Source organism: Lepisma saccharinum, chromosome 9 (assembly GCF_977018435.1).
Source record: "Lepisma saccharinum chromosome 9, izLepSacc3.1, whole genome shotgun sequence".
Lineage (NCBI taxonomy): Eukaryota > Metazoa > Arthropoda > Insecta > Zygentoma > Lepismatidae > Lepisma > Lepisma saccharinum.
In genome coordinates this window covers 33,609,345-33,636,904 of record NC_139237.1, presented here as the reverse complement: position 1 = coordinate 33,636,904, position 27,560 = coordinate 33,609,345, and the positions used below count along the sequence as shown (strand labels likewise).

The window sequence follows — 27,560 nt, the reverse complement described above, 5'->3', positions numbered from 1 at the left end:
GTAATGGCGGCCGCGTGAGATGTAAACAATTTTAAAAGCCGATAACTATTCAACCGAGAGGAATAACGTTTCGTATAAAACGTTATTAGGTACAAAACAATGGCGCTGCTTACATACATGCTTTATAGCGTTTACTGTACACGTATGGAAGAATATTTTAGTTGTTTCAAATATAAACACAGTGCTGTCTGCATAGATGATGTAACTCAACGCGCCTTTCATGCTGTATACGTTATACATTGCTGGAGTAACGCTCGTAAACCAGAGACAAAAGCGCTCCTTTGCACACTCACAGATTACCTTAACATGGCGAAACTTTGCTCTGATTGGCTGTTCCACAGAATCCAGCCTATTTTGAACTAGTACCGCGGAATCCACAAGGTGGCGGCGAAAAGTAGCAAATTGGTAGCCAGTCTAGCGCCAACTAGGGCATACCTACTGGAATTCCAGTTCCGTGTGACGCGGGCTAAATTTAAAAAGCGTTCTCCCGTGACGTCAGAACATAAGATTGCTCAATTGTTGTGAGATAAGTGAGACCCATGAAATTGCTGTTTACAAAAGTGCAAGTCTATGCAAAACTGTTTTGGCGGTTTCAAGATCAGTTTGCACAATTTGTACGCTTTAACTTGCGAAGCTTAAGTTAATAAGATGGAAAGCATAACAGATTATCTTAATTGGTGCAGACTTTGTTTAAACAAAAGCCAACTAAAAGTGAATATTTTTAAGGGAGTTGGTTTACAAAAGGGAATTCAAATAAGAATATGGAGTTGTCTCTCGCTTCCTGTAAGTACAAAAAACGGTAATATGCGATATTGCCCGAACACCTCTCACTCGTTTATTTCGTTAATTTTATCATTGATAATTACCCATTCTGCATTGCGGAAGATTCTTTAAAGTGAAGTTATGCCTTTTTCCATAAAATAGTGTCAACTTTTCATATTACGAGTCATTATTTGTCTTCCTTGTTCCGCTTGGGTAACAGACAATATGGCGTGCACTCGTCATGGATCATTGCACGTCGTGCTTGTGTTTTGTCGATTTGAAGTGGGTATGCAGTGTTTCAACCTTCACCGAAAAATACCTACTTTCGTGTTCCATATGTCATCACAAACCATTGACGGATAGCCCCAAAAACCATTCACGATAGCTCCACGAACCATTTCCGGCAAGGTTAGGTAAGCAGGGTTAGGGGCTAGACTAGTTTACATCCTTCTTGCCCGTTTACAAAACCGTGCTAGCAGACAGCCGGCATCCGTAGGGTAAGTAAGTTTTTCTTTGTACACTTTCTGTCACTAACCATTCACGGGAACGAGGTATGCCTACGAGGTTAGGTTAGGCCTGTTAGGTTAGGTTCCATTAGCACTCATTTCACCCCTAAATATGTGCTTCATCATCGAAAAATGTCCTCAGTACGTTCAATCACCGACAACATCGGTTATTCTAGATTTTCTCCTCCAAGAAATTTTTCCTCGCCTTGGGATTTACTTTGTTGAATTCCTTATAAAATAAGCTTTCCAACGATATATGACACGTATTCCTTAGGAAAAGGACATAAACTAAAGTCTTACCGGGTTAGGTTAGGTAAGCATAGTTAAAAAAAAGGAAAAAAAAATCCCTTGAAAAAAGTCATGTGTGGAAACACTGGCGAGACCGCGTGACTTACGATGCTCGCGCCATCTGCAAGTACATAATGGAAACAACGGCATAATGTTGTCGCTTTACAGAAAATGCAAGTTTCTTATATAAAAAGTGTTTTTTTCTTGTTCTGCAGCATTCTATGGTGAAGTTTTCAGTTTCCGCGAAAGAAAATACCTCGAAGAACTTCAACAATGCTACAGAAACTGATTTCAGTAAGTAGTTTCTCCTGTAAATTTGAAGAAATCCGTTCGGGCGATATTGCATATTTACCCAAAAAACTGTTTATTTTTGAAAAAGCTGTGCATTTTTTCTGTGACCAATAGAATAGACTAATTCTAAACTTGATAGAATATATGTCACTAAATCACTGAGGAACATGCAATTATAAAGTTTCACAAATCATTTAGCATTTTACTTTAGATAGCATGATTTAAATTCAATGTGTGAACCAAGTTCTGATTGTGTAAGTTACAATATTTGGTAAAAGTTGCCAATCTGCCGAACGGATATCTTCATTTTTACACAAAGAAGTACTTAATGGAATGAGTTTTTCTAGCATTTCGATACTTCATGGAGATATTTTCTTTCATTTTAACTGTTTGCCTAACCTAACCTTACCGTGAATGGTTTTTGGGGCTATATGTGAATGGTTTGTGGGGCTATCTGGGAATGATTTTTGGGGCTACCACTGATACTACTGAAGGTGTCCTGCCATATTGTGTCTTAAGGAAGCGAAAAAAGGACGAACAATAATTACTGTTTTTGACATTATTTTTGCCAGAAAAGCAAAATGTCACCTTAAATAATGTTTTGCAATGCACAATAAGTATGAACGAATGTAAAAAGTGACGAGATAAACGAGTGAGAGGTGTTCGGTTGATAGGCAACATTTAATCAATATTTTTCACAAGTAATGTAAGCATGGACAGAGATGGGGAAATATGATTGAGCCGTACTTAAACTCGAGAGTTATAACTGTTTCTTTTTAAATCACCATTTTTTATTATTTTTTTTACCCAAACTCGTCCGTGATCTTAGCACCGAATTGAAATCAGAAATAAGCGACATGAACGCAGCGGAAGTAACGCTAATACCTGGTTGCGCAGGGTTGCCAGGAGTATAAAAAAGGAATCCAATGCAATAGAAGCACAAAATTATGCAAATAGCACTTTCTCAATATGGGGGGGGGGTGCAAAACATGAAAGTCACTATTATTACGAAAATGTATACACATACAGATACAAATGCAATTGTAAGGCGTAAATTGTAAAGAAAACACCGTGGCCTGCAAGAATCTGTTAACCTAGGATTTCATAGCTACCTACAACATTTCTCTATAAGCCTGCATAGTCCACATCATCCTTCGTATGATATTCTACTTGCAGCGAATTGAAATGTCACATAAGGTATACGTGGGAATAATGAAAAACATAATGTCCCGTGGTTTCCAACCTGTGGCCCATGAGGATTTGGTTTACCAATGAAATCATAGCAGGTTCCTTCCCGAATCACCCTGTATGCTCCATATATTTCTTCGAATCTGATTCTAGGTTCTAGGGCATTTTCAATAGATGTATCAATTGTAAGCGGAAAATTTTAAAAATCCCTCATGTCCAAACTGTGGCCCACGAAGATCTGTTGATCTAGGTCATCGTAGGCACATCCTTTGTTTATCACCCTGTATAGTCAAAATATTTCTTTGAACGAAATTCTAGCCTCTAGGAAACGTCAAAATATTTCTTTGAACGATATTCTAGCTTCTAGGGAACTTGCATTGAATTGAAATGTCACATAATTGGTGCAGACTTTGTTTAAGCAAAAGCCAAGTAAAAGTTAATATTTTTAATCGAGTTGGTTTACAAAAGGGAATTCAAATAAGAATGTGGAGTTGTCTCTCACTTCCTCTAAGTACAAAAATCTATTTTCTGTTTATTTTTTAAAAAGCTGTGTGTTTTTTCTGTGATCAAGATTTTTGTAAGACTAATTCTAAACTTGGTAGAATATATGCCACTAAATTAAAGAGGAACATGCAATTATAAAGTTTCACAAATCATTTAGAATTTTACTTTTGATAGCATGTTTTAGATTCAATGTGTGAACCAAATTCCAATTGTGTAAGTTACAATATTTTTCACAAGTAATGTAAGCATGGACAAAGATGGGGAAAAATCATTGAGCCGTACTTAAACTCAAGAGTTGTAATCGTTTCTTTTTAAATCACCATTTTTTATTTTTTTTACCCAACCCAAACTACTTTTTTCATTACATTTATCACATTTTCGTGTTTATATGCATTAATTTGACATAATTTGTGTAAAACAAATAAACTTAATGAACCTTTCACATTGTTCACACATCCTGATGTTGTGCAATATGTATTAAAATTTTACTTGCTTAATATATCTTGCTGTCATTCTGGCACTTTTATGTATACTGTGAATATTGCATAATTTTGATTGAATAATGAAAAGACAATGTTTGTTGAAGGACCATAATTGCTGCACATGTGTTTACATTGCTAAATAATGTTTACATGTATTAACTGCTGTTAGCTAATACCGTTTTAACTTGTTTGTCTAATACGTTGAATTGCTAAGATTTGGAAGACCATAGCCTTCCAAGAGGTTTGTCTGAACGGGTTAAGACGTGCTGTTCAAACCTCTGCCATACATACCTGTTCATTCATAATGACTACTAAGGGACTTAACATGCCATTTAGTTAATAGATACAAAAATCATGATTGAATATTAGGTCATTAAAAGTAAATATTTATTTGTAACCAATAATGTAAATTTACCTTTTTTGCCAAATTCCCCCTCTTATAACTTTGTTATCCATGGAATATCAATCTCGAATTTTCTTACAGGTGTCTCTCGTAGAGTACTCTTATGCTGTAAATATCAGATGGGGCTGGTGACTGACTGTACTCCTTTGAAAATTCCAACTTTTTTTTCCAATCTGCTCATTTCAATGTTTTAATGTTTCTGAAAGTGATTTTAACATGCAAAAACAACAAATAAGCGAGATATTTATTGTTGAAATGTGTCCGCAGCAGGTCCAATTCGTCACATCCAGAAACTACTTTTGCCACTTATTTGTTGAAATTTTCATCATACATGCAAGAAATCAATGGTGGATATTGATGATTAACGTGTAATTACAATTGCCATGAAAAAAAAGGTGTAGCTAATTTTTTTTAAAATAACGTTTGCCACACTTCACACATTTCTTGTTCTTGTCAACTCACAAATGTGCACACAGGCTGTCTGTTGAAAAAATCTTAAATTTAAAATATCGTGGAACAACGTGACATGTTTGGTAGTAGGCTACACTTTGTATTCACGACATTCGCTTCAACGATATGTATGTAAGGAGAACAAAACCTAACAGGCCTAACCATTCCTTGTGCGTGATGTCATAACATGGACATGATGGAATGCATATGTTGTTACGTCAGGCCTGTTAGGTCTGGTTCTCTTACTATAAATATTGTTGATTGCCATAAATATCAAATTTCTGTTAGGTCCTCCACCAGAGATAAGGGACCCAAATTTTGAAATATATATGAAACTGACATTTCAAAGAATACAACTCAAAGGTTACAATACAACCAGTTACAGAACTCAAATGTTTTCTGCAAAATCTTTGTATGTTTATATTATCTCTGAAAAAGCTAAAGCTCTGATATGACATTACTTAAAAAAAAAAATCCTAAACTTCTATTTCTCTTCAAAATTGAATATCAGTTATGACCATAAGTTTCAGCAATTTGCATTAGAGTTGCTGAAAAATAGTGCGGAACGTAAAATAAAGTTCCAACATATTTGTTCGAAAAGTCTAATATTACGTATTGGGCCATGCCCCCATCATTTAACCTTTTCAGTCCCAAGGCCATTGTCACAAGTAAGCCTTTCTGTCCCGAGCCGATTTTGAGCAAAATGCAGAGTTTCAATTAAATGAGTGTAGATCGGAGACTAATTGCCCTAGAGAGATGCGTGATATACCATTGTACGCGGAATGAAGCAGAGATTCAGACTATATGAAATTTATACAAATTCGGCGTATATGTGGCGGGGGAAGGGGGCTAACTCAAAATTCCAAAATTTCGTGGAAAAAAATTGGTTCCCCTACCCTCCCCCCAAGAAAAAAGTACATGACAGTGTCGACATGCACATGGAAATGATCGCTGACATGTAAGGAACAAAAAATATTTGCATTATTATCATATGACAATGTAACTTGAGTTGTACTCCCAAAAGGAATGGTCGGCACGCCACTGATTCAAGCTTCAAAATGCAGCGGTACCTTGAAATGAATTTAGCTCAGAGACTATTTGCCCTGGAGATATGAACGATATACCGTTGTACGCAGAATGAATCACAGATTCAGACGATATATAATTTATGCACATTCGGCGTATATATGGAGGGGGAAAGGAGAAAAACCCCAAAAATTATTTTAAAAAATTGTCACTTCACCCAAAAAATGTCCTCGCACTTGGGCACAAAACGACACCTACGCAGAACATTCACGAACGAAAAGCTAGAACGCAGTGAAATATGAACGCCGATTCTTGCAGCTGCTTGAAATTCTATGGTTAGACAATGCAGGGTAACCCCTGTCGCAACTTGTGGGCACTTGTGCTAAAAAAAAAAACAAAGGTTTCCTTCAGCACGCTTCGAAATTCCATTCTCACAACGCAGATTCAAGAACCAATCTTCCCCCTCCCCCCACCCCCACCCCCTGCTTGCACCCTCACGGCAAGCTTTCATTTTGACATCGGATACTGATAAACAAGCTTCCTTCGAATGCACTTAGCAGGAGGGAGTGAAAAGCATTGCTTTAGAACAACAAAGCCGGTCTTCCTTTGTCGGCAAAAATTTTCCCTTGAAAAGAGATGCAAAAGAGAATTCCATTTTCCCGTCTTTTCCCCTCCATTTTCATGAAGACAAAAAAAATGCAACAAAAAAAACATTTCTGTTAAATACATGTGTTAGGAACAATATAAAAAAAAATCGAAATTCTAGCCAAAAATAGAAACGTTATAACATAAAAACTACGACCTTGACACAGCGTCTCGATCGACACGCTTGGGACAGTGAGGCTTACTTTTGGGTATCTCGATTGAGATGCTTGGGACTGAAAAGGTTAAAGAAAGTAAAAATAAAAGGGCAACACATCCCTGACTATGAAGCAACCTGCTGTGGGTGATTTCACGTGTATTGACCCTACTGTCACCCTGTGATGAGAATAGCAGAAAGTGCTGAAGACCAGAAATTACATGATTAGATATTGGAAGGTATTTACAGAAGAATTTTGTTGCTAACAGCCCCAAACCTAACATCGAAAGCATTCAGGAACATAATACCCCTTCATAGTTTCTTCATGTCCAGGGCTTGGAAGTTGATGACCTAAAATGACTCAGACCTTCAAATTCTTTATAAATGGCTTAAAAATAATTCTTCCTCTTAAATTTATAGTTAACTTTTTTTAATGAATTTCAAGAAAGTGGTTGAATAATTAGATTAAACACGTTGTTTGTTGGTTTATGCTCCCGAAGCAAAGGGTATCAATTAGGTGCTAATGTAGTTTTCTTTATTTTACTTCAATGTTTTTTCTATGAAGTCATTCACCTTCTTTCAGAGTGGGGCTTGCAGGACACAGTAGTCGGTCAGCATCTGAAAGTAAAATTGAGTTTCGCGTACATCAGATCATATTTTTGTTTTATATTGTGACTAACATCACAGATTAAAGTGATAAAAGCAACTTCACACAAAGTATTTTAAATTTGCTGGAGGAAAAAAAATACCACAAATAATTATAGGTATAATCCATTGCGAAATATTTCAGTTAAAAATGATACTTTGTATTGTGCTTTTCCATTCACCACATTTTCGATTAATGGCAAACTTGATAAACAGACCATACCAGGAAATTTAAATATGTAAGTTATGCTTGACACATTTAACATTTATGAAACAACATGGGCGAAGAAAAATTTACCTAAAAAATGAAGAAAAAGCAATAATGGCAAAAAATACTGAAAAATAACCCAAAAGTTATAAAATGTTGAAGGGAAGAAAATTGCAATAATATATACAATGTGTTCTGGTTGTAACTTCAGGGAAATGGACTGATATCAGGTTTAACTTTTTTTTTCAAGGCTCAGGAAAAAATATGGTTTTTCATCAATTTTAGCACCCTAGTGATGTGACACTAGTCCATATTGGAACACCTTTCAACTCCATGGTATGCAGAAAATAATGTACTTGTCACCCTTACAAAAAGCAAATGCTCACCAACATAAGCTTGCTACACATTAACAACTAAAGAAAGCACACATCCATGTATCATGCCAGGCCTGGTTGTAGATCATGAACATGCGCAGTTTAAAATCTGGTGAATATCTAAAAAGCTAGCTTCATCAACTGGTGAAGATTCACCCCATGAAACAAATTCAAATTCTTTTCAAGAAATATTTCATACACTGTCATATTTTAAAACAAAGTTTAATGAACAGACATCAGTAAAAGTTGACAATTTTGGAAAATAAAGTTTATTAATGGAATCTGTATGTAACTGTTCAGATATAACTACAAAATCAACTTGATTGTATGACAATGACATATTTTCATGTACCCTTGTTTAGAAATTTCGCTGTTTGAAGCAAATGCTCTTTTACAAGTTCTGAACTGCAAAGTAGTTAGTGGAGGAGAAGTGGGCCTTAACTATATATGTATTTTATTTGGGTTCTACAGTCCCATGTTCTTAAAATAAGAAAATTTGGAAAGGTGCAGAGTAGATACATTCTTTTATATTACGAGGGGCAGTCAAATGAAAACCGAACACCCACGTATCGATACTGCCATATCGTATCATTCTAAAGAATGATGGGATCAGAACGAGTCACTTTGCAATTAATTGCTGGGTGATGTAAGTTATTCATCATTCATCCTCTGATGAGAGCACTCATCATTGGCAGGATGAGTTAACGCTTGGCAATACGAAAGGTACAAATAAGATTTAGGAATTAATCAACCAGAAAAGACAATGGTCACTCGTTGGGTTTTCTGAACCTTTGAACCTGAATCATGGCTGGGTGTTAGGATAGTTACCTGTCTATCTGATGTATGAAGATAATTACGATGAATAAAATATACAAAGTCCTCTGTTGGCTTCTCTCTCGGTTGACCAGAGCGTCGTCTCACTTCTGCCCCACTGCTCTCCTAACCTCTTCCTCCTTCTCAAGCCCAATCCAAAAGTCCGTCTTCTCTCAGCTTGTTTCCTCTCTATATCCCTAGGCCATGCAGCTCTTCCTCCATGCCGAATCGTGTTTTTAATTGCCACTACGCAAACCGCTGACTCCATAGGTAGGAGAAACTACCTGTTTCCTGAATAGCTCAGGAGGTTTGCATAGCACAACACTGTGCATTGTTTACATGCCTCAGAGGCTGAGACAACTGAGAAAAACAAGTGAATGCCCTGGTCAACGTGAAGCATTCAGAGAGACTTTATAAAATAAACATATAATCTTAGGGATTGATACGATATGTAGGGTAGGAGAAATGCATAGTGAAAACGCACAGGTCCACACAGTTGCTTCGTCATTGCTCAGGAGGTGTGTTCGTCCAGCATTGGAAATGGAGGCAAGCAAAGAAGAGCAGAGAGGTGTGGTTCGTTTCTTGATGGCTGAGGGTGCTGGAACACGCGAAATTCATTGTCGCATGTCTGCAGTGTATGGCGAACACTGCATGTCCCTGACAAGTGTGCACGAGTGGCAGAAGAGATTCCGCGAAGGACGCACATCACTGCAATACGATCCGCGCCCGGAACAAGCCCATCGAGCCATTATGCCTGATGTGATTGCGAGGATTGGTGGTCTGATCCAGGAAGACCGACGAATCACAGAGGAAGAAGTTCGTGTTCAGGTTGGCATTAGTCATGGCTCTGTGCATGCCATTATCAAAGATCACCTGCAGTTCCGAAAAATTTGCATGCAGTGGGTTCCGCATCAGCTGACGAAGGGACAAAAGATTGACAGAATGACTGCATGTCTGAGTCATTTGCAGTGCTACGACGAGGAAGAGTATGCATTTCTGTCACGTATCGTCACAGGGATGAAACGTGGTGCCATCATTTTTCCGAGAGCAAACTGCAAAGCCAATAATGGAAACACGTCGATTCTCCCCCGTCAAAGAAATCCAAAGCTGTCCATACGAGTTCCGGTAAGGTCATGCTGAGCTGCTTCTTCGACTGCAAGGGCCCTCTGCTTGTCGACTTCCTAGAGCGTGTAGCCACAATCAATGCGCAGCACTATGCAGACAAGTTGCAGAAACTGCGACGAGCCATAAGGTCAAAACCCCCTGGAATGCTGTCTGACGGAATGATCCTTTTGCATGATAATGCCCGTTCCCATACTGCCAATCTGGTGAGGGATATGCTTGAGACATTTGGCTGGGAAACGCTTGAACATCCTCCATACAGCTTCGATCTTTCCCCGTGTGACTTCCACATTTTTGGTGACCTGAAGAAAGACATTCGAGGACGTCGGTTTCATTCGGACGAGGAAGTGCAACAGTGGGTGAGGTTGTGGATCCGTCAGCGACCTACCTCTTTCTACAAGACTGGAATTGCTCGTCTTGTCTCCCAGTGGCAATTACTTTTGAATAAAACAAACTCCATTGTCACTTTGTAGCGGGTGTTCGGTTTTCATTTCACTGCCCCTCATAATATTTTTAAAACCTGTATTTCTCAATGAATATTAACTAATGTATTTTTGAATGAGCATTACACTATTGAAGTAATGAAATACTTTTGACAACATTTTAAACATATACTCCCTTTAAAAGCTTAAATGTACTGATCATATTCTGACATTGGTTTCAATTCCAAAATTTTAATTAATGTAACTATTAACCAACAGTCTACCAGTGATTGCTTTCTGAGCAGCCAATAGTTTGGACCTAAGGTCATGAACACTGGATAAGTTTTATTACTGTCTTCATCATTCATTTCCTTTCACAGGAAGTTGTGAAGTCGATTCCTTGTTTTACATGCAAACACAAGTTTTGCTGCCCAAATGATTATACAATTTTGAGTGATTAATGCCAAGAGAAAAGAGAGACTCATTCTACACCCAGTAATGCAGGAACGTTGGTGGGGTACAAAGTTCAACCTCCATACAGACACATTCTCTCTCTCTCTTTGGGGTGGGATATTTCATTTTGTCACAGCACACATCAATTTCTTTTTTTTTTAATAGAAAATTTGGATTGCTCGTAATTTTTATTTTTTAGAATTGATGGTCATTTTAAAAATAGGTTTTATAAAACATAGCAATTGGAAATCATGTAAAGCTCTATACCTCGTTTTTGGTTCATTTGGAATTTAAATTTAATGAAATGAAAAATCAGAAGTTTGACGTAGGATATTTGCGAACAGACGTACATCTATTCATTTTAATGCAGCGTGCGATTTGAAAGGGGGATAGGGTAATTTCCTTACCCTCTGTCTTGAACCACCCAACTTGTGGATAATGCGTGACACATCTCAACCAGGGATAAATTATTTCACACTCACTTGATATGTAAAATTTATATACTTATAGAGTTCCAATTCAGTTCAGTTAAAGGCCTTCCGATGGTGCAGTGATAGCTTTGTCGCCTTGTACTCAAGAGGTCCTGGGTTCGATATTCGGTGGAGGCACATATTGGTTCGGATCCCACTTTAAACTGTAGGTCCAGTCCCGATTAGCCTTTCTGTGCATAAAGTGGACTTAAAACAATAATTCAACAACAATACAACAACAGTTCAGTTAATTTTTTAACCCCATAGTTATAATTTTTATGTAAAAATATCGTTAATAACTTATGGCAAGTGTGTACCACGCCACATGTATTCTCTATTACATACCATGTATTCGGTATTTTCCCAGACTTTTAGCACTTTTCCATCGAATACTAAAACTGTGCCTTGTTTTTGATGTATGTTGGGCCGCTTCATCCTGTTCGAGCACTTCTTGAAAGCTATAGTGTTTTGTTGTATCTTTTTTTTTAAAAAAAACAACCTGAGTTGTCATGGTTCTGATAGTCTTGCAAGATATCCAAGTAACACAGGAAGTTTGTAATTTGATGTCATGGATTTGACTAATTTTTGGTATACAAGTTTCTTATCATCTGAAATATTGAATTTTGAAAATTGATAAAATTGCCCAAAAACTGCTCACAGCTGAAGCTATAAATACAATTTACAAGAAACCTGTTTCAACTACAGGGTGGGCATGGTCTCATTTTAAAGCTTATGAAGAGAGCTTTCATTTGATATACAACATGCTTGGTTTTTCACAAAAAAAAAAACATTTTTTTTTTTCAAAATTTTTACACATATTCGTACACATCTTGAGGTAAGTTTTGAACACTTACAGTTGCGCTATGCAAACATAAACTCAGTAACACACCCTGTACATTAAATTGGCTAACTGAAGTTGTCCTGTAGGACAAATTCCAATGAAGAAACATATGTAAAGTATACATATTGTAATATACAGGGAGAGTCAAAAGTCCCTGACCACCCCTTATAAAATGAAAGGGAGTGTAGATTGCAGTAATTGGTCATGGTAGTAATATGTTGGGCCTATGGGGAAAGTTTTGGTGAATGTCATGACAATGTCCGCCATGTTGTTTTGGGCTAGAATTTCACCAGGAATTCAGTAGTGAAGTCAGATTTATGAAAACTTTAATGGTAAGGAAGTTATGGGCATACGAAAGTTGCACAATGTGTTCAATATGCCGTCCTTCTTTTGCTATGCACATGTTGAGCCCGTTGTCCCATTCTCTGTGGACACGGGGCAATATCTCGGGTGTGATTTGCGCACAGGCATCCAGCATCCATTGCTCCAAGTGACCCACATCCCGAATCTTTTCAGCATACACAATTGACTTCACATGACCCGACAGGTAAAAATCGAGTGAACAAATCTGGTGATCAGGGAGGCCAATCCATCAACCAGTGAACTGGAGGTCCAGATAGTGACAAACCTGTCGCCTATAATGAGGTGGTGCCCCATCCTGCTGAAAATATGAGGTCAAGCTGCTATTCTCCATCAAAACTGATGGAAATATGTGTTCTTGTAACAACTGCAAGTAGCCCTCTGCATTTAAATTATCATGAGTGAAGAATGGGCCAATGATAGGTGTCCCTCAGATCCCGGCACACACCATAACCCTCCCAGCACCAACCATATTGCTTGGATCTCTCCACAACGGGTTCTCGGAGGACCATGCATGTTACTGCATGTTCTATTTATTAACTTCCCCATTCACATAAAAATTTGCTTCATCAGAATGCAGAATATACAGTGCAAAGTTTGGGTCCTAGCGAATTTGCTCCACAGCCCATTCACAAAACTGCATTCTCCTATCCGGGTCGTCCTCAGAGACTGCCGTAGCATCATCAGTGGCAGTTCTGAGCCTACCAGATCGTGGCCTGTCCTATACTGTACTGCTCTCTTCGAACCTGGTCAGCAATTGGGACACTGTAATGTGTGACACTGGGTTCCATTCGTTGAAATCACGAGCTACAGCACATGCACTTCTGTCCCCCACAGCCTGATGATCTGGATTCGTTTGGCCTTGGTCAATGGCATGGTTCAACACCGAAAATGATACGTAATTATCACTTTCATATGCCCATAACTTCCTTATCATTAAAGTTTTCATAAATCTGAATTCACCACTGAATTCCTGGTGAAATTCTAACCGAAAACCATACTCCATATGCCCCTTTCCCATTTAAACAAATGAAGTTGGATCAAAGATGTCTGTCACCAAGATGGCGTACGTTGTCATGACATGCAACAAGAACTTTCCCCATAGGCCTAACTACAGTGCCTTGAATAACGTAGTGTGGAAAACGACCGAAGAAACTGGTTCCCCAGACGGTTGAGAAACACAGATGGCAGTGCGATCAGTGTCGGTGCTAATTTTCTTATGAAAGTAATGCGGCTTTGTTAGTTTTTGGAATATATTTGATCTAGGAATTAATTAGTGTGCCTGGACAAGAGATGGCGTAACGAGCGTATCGTCCCACAGTTCCGTGTAGCCACACATGCGTTGAAAACTCGTCAGCGCGCATCGTTCGTAGTATAGGGCAGTTGATTGACGCGTCAACAACAGCATTTTGTAGTCAACTGAACATGGTGCAGTTCATGTGATAAAGTGTTTTTGCAGGGTGTTCTGCTTCATTACTTTAACATGCAGAAAAGTGCTACCGAAAGTCATCGTATTTTGGTGGAAGTGTATGGTGGTGACCATGTGCTAGCTGAGCGCACGTGTCAGAAGTGGTTTGCACGGTTTAGAAGTGGTGATTTCGGCCTGGAAGACCAAGAGCGACCTGGACAGCCAAAAAAATTTGAAGACGAAGAATTGAGAGCATTGCTCGATCAGGATTCATGTCAAACGCAGGAAGAACTTGCAAAAGCATTAGGCGTGGATCAAACAACAGTTTCCAAACGCCTCAAAGTCATGGGAATGATTCAAAAGATGTCACATTGGGTTCCACATGAATTGAAAGACAGAGACTTTGAAAGACGAAAAACCATTTACGAATTGCTGCTTCAAAGACACAAAAGAAAGGGGTTTTTGCATCGCATTGTTACTGGCGATGAGAAGTGGATCCATTACGAGAACCCGAAACGTAAAGGCCTAGGTGAAGCCAGGTGAACCAGGTCCATCACAACCGAAACGAGATATTCACTGTGCGAAGGTTATGCTGTGCATATGGTGGGATATGAAAGGTGTGGTGTACTATGAGCTGCTGCAACCGGGTGAAACTATTAATGGAGAACGTTATCGACGACAATTAATGCATTTGAAGCAAGCTCTGGCCAGGAAACGACCAGAATGGGAGAACAAACATGATAAACTTATTTTTCAACATGATAACGCTCGCCCACATGTCGCAAAACCGGTCGAAACCTATTTAGAAAATGTCGGATGGGAAGTTTTATCCCACCCGCCGTATTCACCAGACGTTGCTCCTTCGGACTACTACTTGTTCGATTGCATGAATAACGATTTGATTGGACAGCGGTTCACTTCTTCAGAAGATATCGAAAAATGGGTCTCTGACTGGATCGCTTCAAAGGATGAGGACTTTTTTGCCACGGAATCCGTAACTTGCCTGACAGATGGGCGAAAGTGGTGGCTCGTGATGGACAATATTTTTCTTAAGGTATTTATGTATTTTGTGTTTGAACTACAGCTTCAATGTGTGCGTAACAACCGCACGAATTAATTCCTAGACCAAATATTATGTAGATTTGTTTGTCTTGAAAGGCGGTACGTGAATTGATGGAAACAGTTATATTTGTGGAGTGATTTGCAGTCACGAAATGGCATTAATTTCCGAGGCGACAAACCACAAGTGTCGCTTGAAAGGGAGCAGTCTGTAATCAATGCAGCCTTTCGAACCGTAGGGACACAAACTTTGACTGCACAGTTTCCTCAAGGAGATTTTACACCAAAGCAACATGCTACAAATTATACGAGGATTTCACACCAAAGTGACACGGGTCCTTCGGTTCAAGGCAAGTTTCATACCGAAGCGAGACGCGACACATGTTGCTTGGAAACGAGCCAGTCAAGAGCAACATTTCACATTGTAAAGGCATGACGGGCAGCACAGGCCAGCGTTTGGTTGGTGAAATCCTCAAGCGATAAGTGTTGCGTGCCACTTTGTTGAACAATATCCGTAAAGCAAGACACTCATTGCATCGCGCATGCGCGAACAACAAACCACGGCAACACGTTGCAAGCTATTGAGGAAATGGCCCACTTTGAGCGACAAAGCTTTCCGATCGAAGAAACAAGTACCATGCGAATACGACATATGAACGTGTCATTTGTTGTTTCGACCCTAATGGGCAATGAATGCTATTTTACAGTCTGGAAGTGTCCGTGTCGTTTGTCCCATTGGTCTGAAAGTTTCCTTATACTGATGTCGATGGCACTCCCCTTGTCGTTTCATCAATCATCATTATCATTATTGCCGCGATTAGTTTAAAGCGGAAGAAAATAGACAGTAAATATAAAAAAATGTAAATGCTTCAGTGTGTATATCTTTAAAAGAAATGATGATGATGATAATTATTATGAACCTAATTCATACATAAAAATTTAGTTACCAAGAGCATTTCACGCATATATTTTGATCCGTATTATTAATGAAAGCAACGATAACAGGGTGTGGTTGACTGTCTAGAATGTTCATTAATATATTCGCAATCAGTGTACCAAATACCATACCAATTATCACATTCATAGAAATGCTTCATGTAAAAGAATCTGACATTGCAAAGAAAACTCCATTGTTATAAGCAGATGAATGCCATGCACTGAGACCAACACCAGCACCTCTAGCGGTATCATTTTTGAGTGTAACCAGCCAGAGAGGCCAGAACCGTGCCGTTTTCCACACTACGTTATTCAAGGTGCTGTAGCCTAACATATTACTACCATGACCAATTACTGCAATCTACACTCCCTTTCATTTTGTAAGGAATGGTCAGGGACTTTTGACTAGCCCTGTATATTACAATATGTATACTTTACATATGTTTCTCCATTGAAATTCGTCCTATAGGACAACTTCAGTTAGCCAACTTAATGTACAGGGTGGTGTGTTACTGAGTTTATATTTGCGTAGCGCAACTGTAAGTGTTGCAAACTTACCTCAACTTCTCCAAAAATTAACCTTTTCCCCAATTTTCTTATTTTCTTCTTCTTCTACAAATTTGGCATGATAGATCCCAAATGTACCTCGTTGGAATCTGCATTCCATAAGCTTTCCAATGAGGTACATTTGTGATTCTGGGATAACCAGTAGAGAGGCACAAAGGCCACCAACATGAAGCTCTGAGATTTCCTTCAAATTTTGGCTGGAGTCTAAGGGTTGATACTATAACTGGCATTATTTCTAAATCTGAGGGTGCAGGACAAAAAAACAAGTTCAGATTCGTCTTCAGCAGCTCGAAAACTAAAAGGAATACCTTCTTTCATTCAAAAAGAATTTTCAAAATTTAATTTTGTTGACCAGTGTTATTTTCTTTGAATAAAGCATTTTCCATATCATCAATCTTCTAGCTACTATTCATCATATTCGTTGTGATTAACTGAATGTACAGGGTGTCTGAGAAGTCTTTCAAAAATTAACTGTATCCGCTAAATGCAACATGGACATGATAAAATGGTACCAATATGTTCAGAAACTATTCAAGTTTTATTGGCAATAGGAAAGAAATCAATAAATCTCCACGTGAGCACCCTTGGTAGCACCGAGTACATCTAGTTGAAATTCAACTTCTCGCCATGCATTAGCCAACATCACAAGAGGGATTGATGTGATGACTTGGGTTATCCATTGTTGCAGAGTTGTAAGATCGGATACAGGAATTCTGTAGACATTGTCTTTCACATAACCCCATAGAAAAAAAATCTAAAGGGGTTATGTCTGGAGATGGTGCAGGCCACGCTATCCGTCCATCTCGACCAATCCATTTTACAGGAAATGTCTGATCAAGGTAGGAATGAACCTCCACACTTCAATGTGGCGGTGCACTGTCTTGTTGAAAGATAACATCTTGGTGTATTCTAGCACATGAGGAACAGCAAACAATTGCAACATGTCGAGATACACTCCAGATGTTACGGTGTCCTCACAGAAAAAGGAAATTCCGATTATTCTGTCATACAGCAGTGCGCACCAAACATTCAACTTCGGGCAGCCCATAGTCGACTCGACTCCCTCACCTCATGAGCGGGCTCTTTACCCCAGATATGCACGTTGTGTCTATTCACTAAACAACTGACATGAAAGACCACCTCGTCTGAGAAAGCAACACATTCCAGATAGCCATTATCAGCGTCAATGTGTGATAACATTTTCACTGCAAAGTTATACCGACGTTTGCCGTCATTGGGCAACAAAGCCTGCAGGATATGCACTTTGTATGCACGAAACAGTAAACGTTTGTGTAACACATCATGAACAGAACGTTTTGGCATCTGTAATTCACATGAGGCCATATGCACAGATTTCTTCGGACTACGCACAAAAGCCACTCTGACACCTTCCACCCTTTCGTCTGAGGTTGATGATCGGCTACTTCTTGGTGTGTCAGCAACAGATCCTGTGGTCTTGAATTTGTCATACCACGACTTAATGCTCCTACCATCGGGCGTACGATATTTGAAACTGTGTCTGCACTGTTTTTTGTGATGCTGTCATGAAACCACAGGACACAGCTTTTTCCCGATTTGTGTACATTTCCGGTTTGCTGCACACTGGCACTGCTACACTACTGCAATGCTACAGAAACCTGAAACAAAAAAAAACTTCTATAGTTTCAGAACATTTTGGTACCATTTTTTAATTTCTATGTTGCATATAGTGGATACAGTTAATTTTTGTTTTCATACAAAGACTTCTCGGACACCCAGTAAATAAAGTGATGCAAATATAAGAAAAATACAATAAATTACCGAAACAATATGCACTTGTGCCATCAAGTGCATATGTGTATTTTCATCATGTTGGGTGCCTATTTGCCTGCCGTTTTAAAAGTTTTTAGCATCTATAAATCTACACCCCTGATCATTACTCTAAGAAACAACAACACTACATGCTTTGTAGTACTGATTACTGAAGTATGAGATACTCTGAAGGCAGTTTCATCTTGATGTCAGAGAAACCCTCCTGCGGTTGTAAATACAAGAGGGCGGAAAAGAGCCCATTGGACCTTCATCCTTCCTCAATTTGGTCACACCCTAAATACAAGTGTGCGGGGCAGTACACCCTCAAATTTGTCTGTCAGCTTGAACACACTAGAATCACGAATATACCTATGCTTTTCATAAATAGTTTATGATGGGAAATCGGTAGAAATTTTGTTTCACAAATAAAATAAATATGCCGCTGTGTGGTATGTTTTTATTAGATTTTCATGTCCTGGGAGAGTTATTTTATTTAAGTGAGCTCCGGCTATCATTAGTTTAACGTTTTGACAAGTGGTACAAACACATACAGCGTGGGTACCACTGGTTCCTGCTTTTATGCTACTCTTTGGTCTTAATTCTACAAATTTAGAAAACCAAATCTTAAGTAGATCTAAAACTATTTGACATAGAGAGCTCAAATTGGTGTCATTCTCTTTAGCTTTTAATGAGCTTTAATTTGAACATGACTGTTGTGACGTGAATATTGCTTCTGTATTTATAATGTGGTTAGGTATGTAAAATATGTTAACTTAAATCATCGCATGGTCTTGAAAGGAATTCACTTTTCATGTGATACCAAAGAGATACCACCTTGAAATTTTGACTGAACCTTCGGTAGTTGTGTACCAATGGTGTAAAAATTTTGAAAATTTAGTTTTTTGGAAATTGCCCCATGCAACAGGACACAACACAGGCCTCACAGTGATATTGGCTACTAGTCCAGGCACCAGAGCCTCATTACTCTGCAACAGTGCAAGTGGGGTTGACATTTGGGTATCCAAAAAAGGTCACCCTTTACACCTCACTCTACAAGTACAATCATTGTACAGTGTATATGTAGACCAAAATCCTTCAGTTCTTAGAGCAAAGCAAGAAACTGACATGGCTAGAAGAACTGTTGTGTTTCTGGGGAACGTCTGGCAAACATCTATAAGCTTATTGAGATAGTGATTATTTTGAACGTTAGAATTGAATCACACAATTGATAAAAATGAGAAAAAATTAACATGTTGATTAACAAACTGTGATGAGTTAAATTTACCCATGCAGTGTTTCTACGGCCCTGCAGTCTGTGAGGCATGGCACCTCATTTGACCAGTAGTGTCCTAGAACTAGTGAACTAACCAACAACTGATTCAAGGTCCAAACACTTGGAAGGGTTTATTGGAAAGGTAACAGAATAATCGGAAGTAATAAAAAAATATAAAAATATATTCCAATTTGATTGGATTAAATAACTTTTACCCATGAACTCATACTTATGGATTAAACACCAGATGCAAGTTGTCAGTGCAGTTACCGTGATGTTACTTGATCATTCTATATAAGAAAATTCCATCGCATTGACATGCAACACTTTATTGTTTAGGTGCTGGGAGAGGGCCAAAGGATGCACTGTCTGAAGCTCATGTTGCAGGCGTCATTGTTGCTCACTTATCAGTAGTGTTTTGATCGTTTTAGCGTGGCAGTGTAATTTCTGTCTGTTTATTTTAAGTGTGTGTGTATGCACATTTGTCCAGTGTAATAAGTCTCTCATAATTCACATACAACGTTACTTTTGGTGTAACTTTTTTTCCTGTGTAATCCAGTGTGTGTGTGTGTTTGTGTATGTGTGTGTTTAAATCCAAGTATTGTTTTCTGTATGCCTTATATTGTTGTTGACACACTGAATTCTTGTTGACTTATTTCTCTATTTGTTGAAGAAGCTTTGCAGCACTTGGATGTGTTGCGCCTGTAACATTTGATTTGATAATGAAAAACTAAATATGCTGACCAAGGCAGTAATTTTATTTTATTAAAAACATAAACTAACGTAACGTTTCAACCTTCTAGCAAGGTCTTCTTCAGACTCTGTATCAAGTACAAAAGTAACCTGATACAACAAAAGGGCAATATATATACACAAACATTACTCCCTCCAGACTATTTAGAAAGTTGTTTGGAACTTCCTAGCAGATGACTTTCACTTGCCAACTTTACTTTCACCTAAAAGGCTAAACACAATTACTTCCATATAGAATGCGGTTGGACTTTTTAATCTCACGCTCTTTTCCCTTCATTTTCCTTCCTTCTCCTCTCCTCTTTTTCTCTTGTCCTTTCCACTCTTTCCAATATCTTCTTCCATTCTTTGTTTAACTTCAGTCCCCCATTCCAGTTCATTGTGTCTTCTTCACCTTTCTTCTCTATTTCCTTGGCTTCCTTCCATTTTCTCACTAGCATTCTCTTCTCCCTTCCTATCTGCTTAGCCTCATCCCACTCTATGTCATGTCCTGTTTCTCTCGTGTGTTTAAATATTGCATTTCTCTCTCTCTTAAGTCGCACATCATCCCTATGTTGTTTCAACCTGTCTTTCAGCCTTTTTTCGTTTCTCCTATGTACACACTCTGACATTCTTTACATTTTACTTCGTGGGAGTGGTTTGCAACACCAGGAGATGGAGGATATTGGTTCAGAAAATGGAAAAAGAACTGATATGGAATGAAATAAGGGCAAGAAGAAAGGAGATAAAGATAATAAAGGAGAACCTGACAAGAATTGAAAAAGCTATTGAAGATGGTCTCACCATTTTTACGAGAGAATATACATTTCATGAAATGAAAATCTGGCAGGAGAAATTTAGAGAGAAAATGAAAATAAAATTGAAGAAGAAAGGAGAGGGACTAGGATGGAGAGAAGAAAGAGGAGAAGAGGAAGAAGAAGAGGATACCAGAAGAAGAGTTGTGGTCATAGGGAATGTAGACCTAACAAAAGAAGAGGAAGCTTTTTTAAAAGTAGGCAGAGGTTTCAAAGTTAAAGAAAGAAATGTAGATTATGAGGAAGTTATACAGGGTGGTGCAAAATTCCGTTTACAATGCTTGGGAGGTGATTCGACAAGTAAAAACAAGGAAAAAATGCCATGTGAAAAAATGTCGAAATCGGCACCGTTTTCGAGTGACTGGCGTGCGAAAATCGCCTCACACCATGTTTATAGCACAATAACTCAAGAAGGAAGAAAGATATCAATGTCGGAATAAAATAATACAAACAAAATCGTACCTGACGAATACAATGGTGCAGCAATTGAGGCCCAGTGTAAATTGCGCAAGGGGACTCTCAAAGAAAGTGGGGAATCCCCTGATGGAAAATACAGGAAATTTACTACTATTTTCTACATAATGTTGAGATCGGAATGTAGGCAGTAAAAAATGACGACGTATGTCCACATGTCCAACTACTGTTGGGACACCGTCCCACACTCGGGAAATAAGAAAATAACTGCAAATTTCCTGTTGTACACGGTTCACATTGCAGTACGAAGAAGAAAAGAAACCAATTTGTCGCATGTCCCACTACTGCTGGGACACAATTCCAAATGGAAAAAATACGAGAAAACACTAAAAAAACGTTTTCAATCCCTTAATGTTGACACACTACTTTGCAGTACAAAAAACAAAAGTTAAACAATGGCCACACGTCGTCAGGCTGTACATACTACAAGAGAGCTCCCCAAAGAAAGTGGGTAATCCTCGAAGGAATGAAGAAGGAGAATGGCGAGAAAACGCACACAATGGCATGTAACATTTCCGGACACAGCACATCTTGAAGGGATTCCACTGAGAAGCGCACAACCTCCGCACATGCAGATCGATGGTATGAAGTACAGCGATCTCCAGCATCTTCACTCGCACCATTCACTAAAGGACACTATGCTATGCTGTTAGGGGCTCACAAAGACCGGTATACTCAGAGACTTTGTTGAAAAAGTCCGCCATTGACTTGAAGACAAAGATGGCATCGGCGAAGCACTGATTGTCTGGTAAGCGAAAATACCTTTGGCATGTCAACAATTGTCCCAGCAGCGGCACTAACACGAGCAACGAGATCCTCAGCACTTTCCACATGGGTTCCATACACGAGCCTTTTCATTTCTCCCCACACAGAGAAATCCAGTGGTGTGAGGTCGGGGGAACGAGGTGGCTACGGTAAAGGTCCACCCTTGCCAATCCAACGATCGCCGTAAATATCGTTGAGTAAGGCCCTGGCTCCCCGGTCGAATTGTGCAGGGGCGCCGCGGGGTGAAACCAGATACGTTGTCTACCTGCCAGTGGCACGTTTACCAAAAGTTCAGGTAATACATCATGTAGAAACACCCGATTATTCCCAAAACACAATGTAGAGGGCAAAATGCACGGGCCTATCAAGTGGTCACCTACTAAGCAACACCACACATTCACTGCGAACCTATGTTGATGATGGTGCACAATGATTGCATTCGGATTGTCCATAACCCAGACGTGGCTGTTGTGGCTATTGAACATGCCGTCTCTGGTGAACATTGCGTCATCGGTCCACAAAACTCTTGTTGGGAAATCTGGAATGGCAAGAGTTTGTTGCACGTACCATTGGCAGAAATCCATGCGTAGGGGAAAGTCCGTGGGCAGTATGTAGTGCACCTTATGCAATTGGTATGGGTGCAATCCCTCCTCCTGAATAACGCGGAACATATTGCTATGGTGGGATTGTTGCGTACGAGCAATGACACGTGTGCTGGTGTCAGGACGGTCTCGTATCGCGTCCAACACGTCCTCTTCAAATTGCACAGTGCGCACAGTGCGGGGTCTTCCACAATCCCACCTACGGGGTAGTAGAGATCCAGTTTCACGCAGTCGAGCATCAAGTCTTTGAAAGAGTGCATGTGCTGGTAACCGCCTATTGGGAAAACGTTCGTGATACGAACGCCATGCTTCATATTCCTTGGAGCAATTCAACCACACACACACGCCAGACTAAACCCTACGCTGCGACAGGCAGAACAGACAGGAAGAACAACGGTCGACTACACTCTCTACGTAGTATCCACCAACACTAATACGTAACAGGTGACCTACACTCCCACAGCGCCTCTAGTGGGGCTTTCTGTATCAATCAGCTGAAATCAATCTCAGCGTAATCTGACGGTATAGCGTCATTTTCGGGTGAATTTCCTATTTCCCGAGTGTGGGACGGTGTCCCAGCAGTAGTAGGACATGTGGACATACGTCGTCATTTTTACTGCCTACATTCCGATCTCAACATTATGTACAAAATAGTAGTAAATTTCCTGTATTGTCCATCAAGGGATTCCCCACTCTCTTTGAGAGTCTCCTTGCGCAATTTACACTGGGCCTCAATTGCTGCACCATTGCATTCATCAGGCACGACTTTCTTTGTATTCTCTTAATCCGACATTGATATCTTTCTTCCTTCTTGAGTTATTGTGCTTTACACATGGTGTGAGGCGATTTTCGCATGCCTGTCACTCGCAAACGGTGCCGATTTCGACATTTCTTCACATGGCATTTTTTCCTTGTTTTTACTTGGCGATTCTCCTCCTCCAAGTTGTAAACGGAATTTTGCACCACCTTGTATATGACATTGAAGTAGCAGTGTTCCATATAAAAGAAGAACCAGAAAGAGACAAGATTAGAAGAAGAACAGCAGCCATACTGAAGAAAGAAATGGGAAAACCAGGAAAAGTAGATAATTTGAGTCAAAAGAAAGGGAAGGGATTAAGAAAATCAAAACAAGAAATGATGTGGTAATAGAGCAGGCAGATAAAGGAGGAGCAGTTGTGGTGATGGAAAGAGAATGGTACGAGAGGAAGTTTGAAGACCTAAAAGAAAATGGATATGAGGAGATTTGTGGAACAGGTGAAGAACAAACTATAAAAGAAAGAATCATAAAAGACTGTAGGAGGAGTGGATTCAAGAAATGCATAAAGGAGACAGGAAGACTACCAAGTTTGAAAGGCTTTCCAAAGATACACAAAGAGGAGATAAAGTTAAGACCAGTAATGAACTGCAGAAACAATATTTTGGAACCCTTAGAAAAGAAATTAAACAAAGTTATTGACGTGTTAGTAACACAGCAAGAAAGCAGAGCAGTTAAGAACAGTGAACAAGTAGTAGACCTCATAAAAGGACTTAAGTTAAATGAGATGAAGATGACAATGTTTAGCTTAGACGTGAAAAGTATGTTCCTGAGCATCAAGAGGAGACACGTTTTGGACATTATTAAAAAGAGAATGGGACAAGAAATTATAGGAGAATGGGATAGTGAAAGGGTAGTGAAGGCACTGGAAACCATTTGGAATAACGGTTACAGTATAATGGGAAATAAAATAATGTTAATGAGTGAAGGACTAAATATATGTTCTAGTCTAAGCCCAGCATTGGCTGATTTGGTTATGAATGAATGGGAAAAGAAAGTGATAGAAAAGGGAAGTGACAAAATGATTCTGTTTTGCAGATATGTGGACGACTGTTTTGGCAAATGGAAGGGAACGAAGAGGCAGCTTGACATTTTTGCCAAAGAAATTCAAGATCAAGAAAGAGGGATATTATTGGAACTTGAAATAGAAGAAGAAGACAAGTTAAGCTATCTAGATATATTGATGAAAAGGAAAAGAGGACAAGAAATTGAAACCGCTTGGCATCAGAAGAAGTGTGCAGCAGGGGTATTCTGCCACAAAAGAAGTGATGTAAGTGAGGTGACAAAAATAAATTTTATAAAGAATATGCAGGACAGAATCAAGAAAATATGCATGAAAGAATGTGAAAAAGAAGGCAAAATAAATAGCCTATGGAAACAGCTGAAAAAGAATGGCTATGAGAAGCAGGATAGACTGGACATAAACAGAAGAAGTAAGAAAACGGGCAGGGGAGAATTGGAAGAGAAAGAAAAAGAGGAGAGAAGGTTTGGAATAAGGAGTATGGGGAAGACCACAGAAAAGATATGCAAAGTGCTTAGGAAAGCGGGAATTAAAACTTACAGGAAGGGAGGGAGAAGCATCTTAGGAATAGCGAGGAATGCTAACAAGAAAAAGGAAAACAGAGAAGAGGAAGAGGAAGGGATTATCTACGAAGTAAAATATAAAGAATGTCAGAGTGTGTACATAGGAGAAACGAAAAAAAGGCTGAAAGACAGGTTGAAACAACATAGGGATGATGTACGACTTAAGAGAGAGAGAAATGCAATATTTAAACACACGAGAGAAACAGGACATGACATAGAGTGGGATGAGGCTAAGCAGATAGGAAGGGAGAAGAGAATGCTAGTGAGAAAATGGAAGGAAGCCAAGGAAATAGAGAAGAAAGGTGAAGAAGACACAATGAACTGGAATGGGGGACTGAAGTTAAACAAAGAATGGAAGAAGATATTGGAAAGAGTGGAAGGGACAAGAGAAAAAGAGGAGAGGAGAAGGAAGGAAAATGAAGGGAAAAGAGTGTGAGATTAAAAAGTCCAACCACATTCTATATGGAAGTAATTGTGTTTAGCCTTTTAGGTGAAAGTAAAGTTGGCAAGTGAAAGTCATCTGCTAGAAAGTTCCAATCAACTTTCTAAATAGTCTGGAGGGAGTAATGTTTGTGTATATATATATTGCCCTTTTGTTGTATCAGGTTACTTTTGTACTTGATACAGAGTCTGAAGAAGACCTTGCTAGAAGGTTGAAACGTTACGTTAGTTTATGTTTTTAATAAAATAAAATTACTGCCTTGGTCAGCATATTTAGTTTTTCATAATCATGGAAACAAGGCTTAATGGTGTTATAATTGATTTGATAAGGAGTGTCTGAGTAAAAGTGCTCTACTTTGGAATTTTCTGAAAACTGCATTATAAATACTTTTTTTTTTTTTTTTTTTAGGTGAGAGAAGATGATGAACTGTCAAATATAATATGCTATTCCTGTCTTGCAAAATTGGAGAGTTTCCATGAGTTTAAGGACATGTGCAGTCAATCTGAAACCCTTATTAGAGGGTATAATCCACATGCAGAAGATGTCAAGGTGAGGTTGATTTCATGTTGCTGATTTCTTTGTGTCACTGCACTGACATTTCTTTGCAATATGCATACTAGCATCATAATGTTAGACTCACCCGTAAATTTCACAGTACATTACAATGAAAGCTATTAGTTTATCCTTTAGTGGATGGCAGGCTTCGAGGAAAACCACCCAAATTATGGCGTTATGTCAGTTCGTGCAACTGGTTTTGATCAAAACAACTTCCATTAACACATACTATCTTTATAACTACACACGATATTTAAGTTTTCTTTTTTGTTGATTAGTATACATATGAAGATTATTCTCGAATTACAAAACAATATATCAATTTTTACTATTATTAAGAAGCTGTGACTGAAAAAGTACTTTGTTTTGCCTGTAATATTATGGGAAAGATTTACGAAAGTGGCTGAAATTTTCTTTTTCACACACACACATTCACTCACTCTCACTCTCACTCCCTCTCTCTCTCTCTCTCTCTCTCTCTCTCTCTCTCTCTCTTTTTTGCAAACTTTCCAAAATTATGGTGTATATTTGGAATTAACACCACTCATTTTAAAACAATTACAAACAGTGGAAAATTTTATTACCTTCTGTTACTTGTATGTACTTCCAATGCTCTCTTTCCCTCTCACTCTAAGTCAAAACACATTTATTCTGTGACTTATACTGCGATGAGCATTGTTCAAGTTTGCTCAGTGAGCAGGTGAGCATCGCTCACCAAGCAATGCAAGTCAAGTAGCTGAGCGATAATGTGGCCCCCTGAGCACTCAAGGATGAACCACATCCAGGAGAAGTAACTGTCGGGGAAGTGGAAGCTGTCTGGCAGGGACAGCTGGGTATTAAAGAGGATTGTGTCCAAAATGCATAACACCATCACTGCAAAAGTCTCTGCAGAATTGAATACACACTTGTCTGAACCTGTTTCTACCAAAACCATCTATCGAGAACTTCATAGAGCCAACATCCATGGTAAGGTTGCTATACTCAAACCCTTGGTTACCACAACCAATGTCAAAAAGTTGATTGACTGGTGCCACCAGAGCAAATCATAGACATTAGACAACCTGAAAAGTGTCCATGTTCTTGGATGAGTCCACCTTCACTTTTTTTCCAAAATCTGGAAGAGTTTACGTGTTGAGAAGTCCACCCGATTGTGAATATATTATTCCCGGATGGTGGTGCAGTATTCCAGAATGATAATGTACTGATCCACACTGCTACACAGGTCAGAGTTTAGTTCAGTTAGCATGAATGTGAGGATGAACATCTGCCTTGTCCTGCCCAGTTGCTAGAACTGAACATTATTGAGCCTATTTTGGGTCTTTTAGAGGATTACATGTAG

At 39.0% G+C, this 27,560-nt stretch overlaps 1 protein-coding gene across 1 annotated transcript in view; it reads left to right on the top strand.

The window, feature by feature from the left end:
* The first annotated feature begins 371 nt into the window (after positions 1-371).
* The window catches only part of LOC145991989 (uncharacterized), a 60,330-nt gene continuing 33,141 nt past the window's right edge, over positions 372-27,560 (top strand). Inside the window, exons 1-2 of the mRNA XM_083127979.1 lie at positions 372-783; positions 26,075-26,215. Coding sequence (XP_082984105.1) covers positions 649-783; positions 26,075-26,215 — 276 coding nt within the window. The 5' untranslated portion in view covers positions 372-648. The remainder of the gene's footprint in view (positions 784-26,074; positions 26,216-27,560) is intronic.